Source organism: Papaver somniferum, chromosome 5, assembly GCF_003573695.1.
Source record: "Papaver somniferum cultivar HN1 chromosome 5, ASM357369v1, whole genome shotgun sequence".
Classification (NCBI taxonomy): domain Eukaryota; kingdom Viridiplantae; phylum Streptophyta; class Magnoliopsida; order Ranunculales; family Papaveraceae; genus Papaver; species Papaver somniferum.
The window spans coordinates 146,699,863-146,709,172 of NC_039362.1; the positions used below are offsets into that span (position 1 = coordinate 146,699,863).

General features: G+C 34.5%; 2 protein-coding genes across 2 annotated transcripts; both read left to right on the forward strand.

Annotated features, from left to right (window-relative positions):
- The first annotated feature begins 872 nt into the window (after window positions 1-872).
- On the forward strand, window positions 873-4,218 carry LOC113283109 (protein root UVB sensitive 2, chloroplastic-like). Its single transcript, XM_026532263.1, has 10 exons — window positions 873-1,001; window positions 1,112-1,243; window positions 1,455-1,543; window positions 1,642-1,726; window positions 2,279-2,338; window positions 2,426-2,519; window positions 2,689-2,786; window positions 3,018-3,197; window positions 3,360-3,482; window positions 3,572-4,218. Exons 1-10 carry the CDS (start codon window positions 990-992, stop codon window positions 3,998-4,000), a joined length of 1,302 nt encoding a protein of 433 aa, XP_026388048.1. The 5' UTR covers window positions 873-989; the 3' UTR covers window positions 4,001-4,218.
- A 3,132-nt stretch (window positions 4,219-7,350) lies between these two features.
- On the forward strand, window positions 7,351-8,202 carry LOC113279819. Its single transcript, XM_026528476.1, has one exon. The coding sequence runs from the start codon at window positions 7,351-7,353 to the stop codon at window positions 8,200-8,202; it is 852 nt and encodes a 283-aa protein (XP_026384261.1).
- The last annotated feature ends 1,108 nt before the right edge of the window (window positions 8,203-9,310 follow it).

Consider the following 9,310-nt stretch of genomic DNA (forward strand, 5'->3'; position numbering starts at 1 on the left):
CAAAATTATAAATTCCTCCGAACTGTGAATTCTGCCAACAAACCCACCTTTAATTCACATAAAATTTTCTTTTGTAAAGTATATTTTCAAATACCATTACAACCAACTGCATGTAAAATTGTCGGTTGTTATACGACTGGTCTAAAATGTTCGAGCAACCCTTAGGCCGTAGCAAAGGGAGTGAGTATTTTTGAATGGGTGATCTTTTAGGGGGTATATATCAAGGTTTGAAAAACACCCGTTAAAACGGTCACACCCATATATCGTGGTCGTGAAGTTCCTCGAACCCCGTGCCTATATAATGCCGATAAATAGGAAATAACGACACTTTTTAGGACCGTTTTTCCGTTTTCATACACGTTATAACCGTTTTTCTGAAATTGAATTTTACGTTTTTTCCACCTAAATAACATTTTAACGTAAGTTTTTTAGACCATTTTTTCCGTTTTCACGTCAGTTATAATCGTTTTTTAATAAAAAAGAATATAAAAATATTTTCTTTCAATTCTTTATATTTTAAATTAAAGATTAAAAATTATAAATAATATCATATAGAAAACGTTATAACAACGTTATTAGACCCGTTATAACAGTTTTCACGCACGTTGTAACCGTTAGATAGGAATTTCGAACCATAATTATTTTTCATTTTCTATTTAACCGTTATAACTCTCGTTATTTTAGAATAACGTATAAGAAATGCATTTTTTTTCTAAATAACACGATTTTTGTCCGAAACGTGCTCACACCCGCCAAAACGCGTTATAACGGTCACGCCTAGTAGTCGTGACCTGTTTTTCAAACCTTGGTATATACTCCGGATTTTCATTTTTCGGCCGTCGAAACGTACTCTTGGAGTATCCAACGAATAAATTGGTTGTACAGCTGTTTTACCAACCATATTCTATACGAATTCCATATATCTTCAGTACTGTACTTATCGTCTGGTGCTGCTTTCCGTACCTCTTCTCTACTGCTACTACTCAACCATGAACGTGCTGGTAATTCCAATCTCCATTAAATAAGATAAGAAGACCAGATAAAATTCATTTCTGTCTTTTCCCCGAATTGAATTCATCTTTATGTATTTGTTTTATAATGGAATTCACAGGCAAAGATAACGATGCAGAAGAAAGACCTAGACAAGGAAGAAGACCCATCACAACAACGCTCTGTTTCATGGGTCGAAACCCTTGACACTGTTTCACGCCAGTATAAGTTCGAACCAAATGGTAGTTTATCTGTAAGTCTATCTCCCACACACTTTGAATTTCAGTTTTAGGGTTCCTTGACTGCTTGCAATTGCTCATACTTCATAAACCCTATACCCTAGTAATGTATAATACAGCTCTTCAAATTCATCCAATTTCATATGGTTTTAAAGTTATACTCATTATCTAACACAACAATATGTTTCATTAAGCTGAATTAAGATTATTGACCTTTCCCTGTAGGTTAAGCTGGTAGACGACTCTAGACCTGTTGCTCATAAAGTCGTTGAATCGTTTCTGAATAAGTTTTTCCCATCAGGATATCCTTACAGGTAACCTCATCGGTTTCTCTTGGTATTATTACTATAGTTATTGGTTTTATATTATTTCGCCTTTTAACTTTTGGTTTGCAATTTTACTGATGATGCAGTGTAAATGAGGGGTACCTTAGATACACTCAGTTCAGAGCTTTGCAACATTTTACTAGTGCTGCACTCTCAGTATTGTCAACTCAGGTTTTCTTCTGTTTCTTGTATGTTAGCGGTTTATAGTCTTTTTAATTACGTATTATAGCAAGGGTTCTGGTTTGGAGTTGGTTCAGAGTTTCTGAAATTTTCACCATTCAAATAAGTCTTTACAGTTTAATACATGCTTGCAGCCAAGTAATTTTCTTAGTTTGCATCTAAGAATAGCTAAGGTAGCCGGAATGAAGTTGGGCTTCATTGTTCCCCCTAGAATGCTTTCAAGTTCAACTATTCAGGGCATAAAATGTGAGCCTCAGAATGTCACATGGCAGTTTACTAGCCTGTTTGCTCATCCATTGTTTCTTAATAGTATTAAGCATATTCATCTTCTTATCACTATCTTGTGTATCCCATCCAAGTAGTTTATCCACCCAGCAGATAGAGCTGACATATTTTATTCGTCAAGAAAGAATCTCATCTCATTTATTTGCAACTTGGATCTGTCCTCTTATAATTGTAGTTATACACCCTAAGGGGTGTTGTAGTCTACAATTTGACTGATTACTCCTATTTGTGTGGTGCCCTAATCTTAAATTTGTACAGTCACTGCTATTTGCTGCAGGCTTGCGACCTACCCCTGCACAGGCAACTGCTGTCAGTTGGGTAAGAACTAAGTTGAACCCCATCTAGATTTTAGAATTCAAGATCTTGCTTGAGTTACTCTTATGTTCTACCTTGCTCATATGCCAGATTCTAAAGGATGGAATGCAGCATGTGGGGAAATTAATCTGTAGTAACTTGGGTGCCAGAATGGATTCAGAGCCAAAGCGTTGGAGGATACTGGGTGTGTGTTTTATATTTGCAACCTTCTTTTTCCATTCCCTCTTTACTCTGTCTATTCTACATACATTACTTGAGCGATTAGCTAATCATACAACTTAAGTGTTTAGATATTTTTGGTTCTCCAAGTTAGAGATTAAAGCAAACACACCTTGTTTGTGTTTCTTATGCAGCTGATGTTCTCTATGACCTTGGCACTGGACTGGAAGTTCTATCTCCGTTGTGTCCCCATCTTTTTCTTGAAATGGCTGGACTTGGAAATTTTGCCAAGGTACACTTTTGTATCATGAAATAAAATATTAATATTTCTGCATTATGTTTTTGAGAAGTAACTATAGATTATTTTTGGCCATTAACCCTGTAATTGTTATATATTGTGTTGTCAATCCCTATTTCTGTCCACGAGGACTGGGAAACAGTAGTTGCAGTGTATCTTTTTGCTCACGTACCTTTACAATGTAGTCGTCTCAAACTGACTTCTTGTTTATTTTTCATCTAATAGGGAATGGCAACTGTTGCAGCCAGAGCAACAAGGTTGCCAATATATTCTTCTTTTGCAAAAGAAGGCAATTTAAGTGACCTATTCGCAAAAGGGGAGGCCATCTCTACTCTTTTCAATGTCGTAGGACTAGGTGCAGGCATTCAACTAGCTTCTACAGTGTGTTCAACAATGCAAGGAAAGGTAAACCTTCTTATCTACAAAGTAATAACAACAGAACAGTTTTACGTTCAGATATTAATTGGTCACAATTTAAAGTCTAGACAGCCAGAGGATATAGTAGAAAAACTTTTGAGGTTAGGTTATAACTGTTTCTACTGCTTTTCATTTCTTTACTTTTTGTAGATGGTAGTTGGTCCAGTGCTTTCCATCCTACACATATATAGTGTTCTTGAAGAAATGCGAGCAGCTCCAATTAATACATTGAATCCACAACGGACAGCCATGATTGTAGCTGACTTTGTTAAGGTGTGATTCTTATACTTTTGATTTAGTTTGGAAGATCCTTTATTAATGGTATATAATGTGATGCTTTTCCCCACCACAATAAAATCCAGAGAGGAAAGATATCAAGTCCTGCAGACCTAAGATACCAAGAAGATCTTCTCTTTCCGGGGCGACTGATAGAAGATGCAGGAAGTGTGAAGGTTGGTAGAGCTATTCGTAAAGCCATCAAGCCTTCAAAACTTCATGAACTGAAGGAAATGTTCCCTGATGAGAAGTTTATATTAAGTTGTAGTACTGGTAAATCTACCGATATGGTATTGGCGCAAAATGCAACAGGCGAAGATGCACTTAAGGGGTGGATAGTGGCCGCATTAGCTGCAAATATCGAACCATCTGTAAATTCATCGAAAGATACCAACTTCAAAGAAGCTTACGAGCAAATGAATAACTTATTTCCCAAGTTTGTTTCCGAGTTAAAAACTAAAGGGTGGCACACTGATCGTTTTCTGGATGGAACAGGAAGCCGATTTGCATGGTAATTCCAAGGGATTGGGTTTGGGATTAGGCATCATTTTAAAGTTCTTTTATGTAAATGATTGGTGGTACTTAGGCATAGAATATTTGATTCCAACTGTATTAGATTTGTTTTTCTCTCAATTCCCAAGAGAAAGAATGTTTTCTTCTTGTTATTATTATTTTCTTTTTTTGGAAATGAAGAACGTAAATTAACCAAAGTGGGTTGTTCCCATAGTTAAAAGATTACTTACTAGTTGAGTTAAATTTATTCATTGATAGAATCTGCAATTGGTTTGTCGATTGTCATCATAGCTTGCAGACTCTTATTAGCTCTTTTCTATACAAGAATATTGGGCACGCACATATGTGCGTGCTAGATTTGTTATTATTGACAACAATCCAAATGATCAGTTGAATCAAAAGATTCAAAGCCACCAACAAAACTGTACAAAAGATGCACCATAGCAGTAATAGCTTTCAACCCTTTTTTTTTCTTCTTCTTCTGTTAGGCTTTTTATCAAACACTTGATGTGCAGTAACCTACCAACAAATCCCCCAGATATAACAAATTCTCTTGCAAAATCGACTTCATCTTCCAAAGATATATACAGAGCGACTTCCCCTTTGAAACCTATACAATCACTGGATCGCCTAAATCCCAAAGCATAAACACTAAATTAGTAACTTTCAAAAATTAATTTCGATCATAAAGAATAAAAAATATTATTCTGTGGAAATGCTTTTTGAAAATGCTTGGAAAAAGATTAAAGAAAATTATGATAATGATATCGTTAGAACCCTCGGTGAATTATCCGTGGATTTTAAAAAATGGAATAATGTATTGGGTTTTGTTATCTTGTGCACCCATGCACAAGATAAGAGCCAATCATTGGCTTTAGAAATGATAAAAAACAATAAAAATTATGAGAGATGGTCTATTTTGCATTGGAAAAGGTAAATGTTCATAGATTTTTTGAATTTTTCTTTATAGAAGTGCAAACTTTACCTTCTCCAATGCAAAATATATCATTTCTCATAATTTTGTATTGTTTTTTACCATTTCCAAGACCAATGACTGACTCTTATCTTGTGCATAGGTGCACAAGATAACAAAACCCAAATGTATTTAAAAACATTTTCAAAAACAAAGAGAGTATAATGAAAAAGATAGACAAGAAAAATGCTAAACCAGGCCATTTAGTGTCAAGGAAAGTGTTGAAGGAGTTAGAAAATGAGTTAGAAAGTTGGTATAAGATAGAAAATATATATTGGCTGGAGAATAGCAGGGATAAGTTTTTTAAAGAGCATGATAAATGTACAAGGTATTTTCATGTGGTAGCATCGAACAGAAAAAGGTTTAATCATATTCACTCTCTTAGAGAGGATTCGGGTATCTGGGTAGAGGGCAAAGACCAACTTGATCAACTCTTAAAAAACCATTTTGCTAGGATTAGCTCTACTTCTGGAAATCGAATAGATCAGATTTTTGATACTATTATCCCCAATGTCTTAACTGAGGAGGAAAATATTGATCTTGTTAAAATCCCTGATAAAGATGAGATAAAGTCTGTTTTGTTTGAAATGAATTCTTGGGGTTCTCCGGGTCTTGATAGTTACCCTCCGGTTTTTTTCAAACAGATTGGAGTGTTGTTGAAGAGGATGTTACTATTTGGTTATAAAGTTCTTTGTTACAGGAAAATTATAGGAATCCCTTAATGATTCTTTTATTTCTCTTATTCCAAAGACTGAAAATCCGATTACTACAGTAGACTTTAGGCCAATAAGCTTGAGCAATGCCTTGTACAAGCTTATTTCTAAAATTCTAGCAAATAGGTTGAAAAAGGTGTTAGAGAAGATAATTTCACCTAATCAATCCGCTTTTATTCCAAAAAGGCAAATAGTGGATAATATTGTCATAGCGCATGAAATGCTACACAGTATGAAAACTAACAAATCTAATAAAGGGCATTTTTCTCTTAAATTGGATTTGTCGAAAGCCTTTGATAAAATGGAGTGGAATTTTGTGATTCATATCTTCAAAAAATTTGGTTTCAGCCAAAAATGGTGTGATTTGATTTTTGAATGCATATCAACGGTGAAGTCAACAGTTTTATTGAATGGTATACCTGGTATTTAGTTCTGTCCTGCCAGGGGTCTTCGACAAGGAGACCCTTTGTCTCTGTACTTATTCATTACGGTGCTAGAAGGTCTGTCGAGATTATTTATTCATGCTGAATCAACCAATAAATTCTCCGGGTTTAGAAAATTGTCCTTTCATCCCTCATTTGTTGTTCGCGGATGATTGCTTTATCTTTGGTAAGGCAGATCTGACTGAGGTTAGAAAACTTATGAATTTGCTGGATATTTTTTATGGTTCCTCTGGTCAGACAATAAATTATCATAAGTCGGGTGTTTATTTCAGTCGGAGAATGCACAAAAAGCATGAAAAAATAATTGCTAGAATGTAAAAAGTTCACAGAATTTCTAATGATGAGAGGTATCTAGGAACCCCTCTGTTTTTCAATAGAAAGAAAGATTTGAACTTTGAACCATTATTAGATAGAGCTTACAAAGCTTTGAGTGGTTGGAAGGCTAAATTGTTATCTCAAGCAGGCAGAACAGTATTGACTAATTCGACTCTGTCTGCTTTCTCCTACTATCAGATGCAATGCTTTGAGTTTCCTAAATAAACTTTAGATGAATTAGACAAAGTACAGAGTGATATTTGGTGGGATAAAGACAATTCAAAAAAGGCTTATTATCCTAAAGCTTGGGATACAATCAGAACTCCTAAGATAAGTGGAGGTATTAGTATCAGAAATCCTCATAATGTTAACTTATCATTGATTTCCAAGTTAGCATGGAGGATGATGAATAATTGAAACGATATTTGGGTTAGAATTCTGAAAAGGGAAATATTTTCCTATAAATAATCCCTTACATAAGAATAGAGAGCATGAAATATCCTGGATATGGCATAGTATTAGAAAAGGATTAGAAATAGTCAAGGAGAACTACATTTGGGAAGTAGGAGATGAAAGAAATATTAGTATAAGTCTTGATAATTGGATCCCGGGTATTGGACATTTACATAATAATGAATTAAGTTTCGAATCTGATAGATGATAATGGTTGTTGGGATGTTAACAAGGTTGATACTGCTTTTGCACCTGATGTTGCTTGTAAAATAAAATCTATTTGCATAAATGGAAATATTCAAGACAAAATGAGATGGAGGGGAAATAAAAATGGGAAATTTTCAACTAAGTCAGCATATAGTATATTGTCTAATGTAGGGGATAATTGGGACATATTTTAGTTAAAATTGTGGCACTTGGATGTTTTTCCTAGAATTCGTTTGTTTGCGTGGAAAATGGCTGCTGGGGTTTTAAATTTAAAAGCAAAGATGCATGAAAAATTAAAAAAGGGTGATCCTTTTTGTGTTCTATGCAATGGGGGAATACCAGAAACATATCATTTTATTTTTAATGACTGTACTTTTACAAAAGCAGTTTGGTTGCCACCATCTGATAATAATATGTTAAATTGGGTAAAATCATGGTTCAATGGTCCTTTGAATGAATGGAAGAACCATTTTAGTATTATATGTTGGGAAATTTGGAACCATAGAAATTCTATAGTGTTTCAGAATGCTAAGGCAAATCCAACTGAATTTATAAAGTCTATCAGAAAATGTTTAAATGATAGGGAGTTAGTTCTGGGAAAAACACCTCTAAAAAATAAGGTGGGAACTAAAAACAAGATTTCAATATGCAAGGGCCTTGTTGAATTTAAAAACAACGTTTTCTATGTTGATGCGGCTTTTGATGAATCAGATGGTTCTTATGGTTTGGGATTAACTCTTTGTAAAGAAAACAAAATTGCTAAAATTAAAGTCTTTGTAGGAAATACAACAAGTTCCTCAGCAGCGGAAGGATTAGCTGTAATGAAAGCGGTAGAATGGGAGAAAGAGCTTAATGAAACATATGTGAAGATAAGATCAGATTGTATGGATGTTATAAACTTTTTGAATAGAAGGCAGGCGAACTATGACTGGAGGACAAGGAAGATTTTGAATGATGTCCTTTGTTTTTTGGGTAATGATGTCTTGGTAGATTTTAAATATGTAAACAGGGTTGATAATAGCGAAGCAGACAAATTAGCTAAATGGAACCGTGTAAAGAAAGTTTTTTTGTTGAAACAAACTCCCAACATAATATTTTGAAAAGTAAAATCCTAAATGGAATTGTAAAGGGAGAAAACAATATGATGTATAATTTCTAGTTTCTAATATAATATCTCTTCATTAAAAAAATAAAATAAAACTACTCAACCTTCCAAAAAAAATAAATAAAATCAAAATTAATAAAAGTACACCTATCAATTTTATCAGTAGCAAGAATGTTTAAGGAGTTTGAGTACTCTTAAGAAGTTGAGCTCCTGAAATAATGGTTCTTAGTTGGGTTCATTAAACCTTCCCCTGCAACTTTAATTATTTGATTAATGGCATTATGGAGAAACGATGTAGAATGAATGAAAATGTTGGTATTATGTATTTTTGTTCCATCTCGATTATAAAGAATCACAGATTCTTCTAGAAAGTAGGTATTCAAACTCAAAACTCAAAACTCAAAACCCAACCCTCTCCTTTGGATTCTTCTAGACGCTTATACATCGTAACCTCGAAAACCTGCTCCCACGGTAAATGTTTGGTTTTGACAAACATTGAAACTTAAAAATTCAATTACAAAAAAGCCCATGCTTTTCTATTATGATTGGCATTTCAAAAAACTGAATCAAGGGTAATTCTGGAAGATCAAAATTTGCAGCTTCAAACACTGTTTCTAAGGGGAGTTCCCTTTATATAATATAATTGATAAAGAGAGAATTGAACAACCAATCACGGAGAGACACGTGTCCAGTAGTAATTAGGTTAGGTTATGATGAATTCTGAATAAAGTTCACTGGTGTTTGTGCACCAAATAGAAACAACTTGCCCAATACGAAAAACGCTAAGAAACCATACATTCGTTTGAAACAAAAGGTAGCAAAGCAACATATGCCTCCAAGAATTGTTGTTGCAGTAAGAAGCTTAAACCCTTTCTTGATTGAGGAATTTATGCGATCAAGGAGATAGCCCCCGGCTAGCGTTCCTGTTGATGGTGGTTTTTAGCTTAGGGTTGAAATTGTAAAACCATAGTCAGACAGTGACGTCACACTTTAGTAGTGATGTCGCCACTAGCACGTTTTTTAAACCATTCAACATGTCTGCGTAAAATTACCGGGGTGCCTTTTTTTTATGTAAATTCCATGCTCCACGGCAGAGCCCTCGG

What these genes read in the sequence shown, in the direction of transcription:
- LOC113283109 (XM_026532263.1), top strand. An exon ending in TCTCAGTATTGTCAACTCAG is followed by an intron (nt 1,727 to 2,278) that starts GTTTTCTTCTGT and finishes AAATTTGTACAG; the next exon opens with TCACTGCTATTTGCTGCAGG. An exon ending in GACTTGGAAATTTTGCCAAG is followed by an intron (nt 2,787 to 3,017) that starts GTACACTTTTGT and finishes TTCATCTAATAG; the next exon opens with GGAATGGCAACTGTTGCAGC.
- LOC113279819 (XM_026528476.1), top strand. Translation starts at nt 7,351, where the DNA reads ATGGCTGCTGGGGTTTTAAATTTAAAAGCAAAGATGCATGAAAAATTA.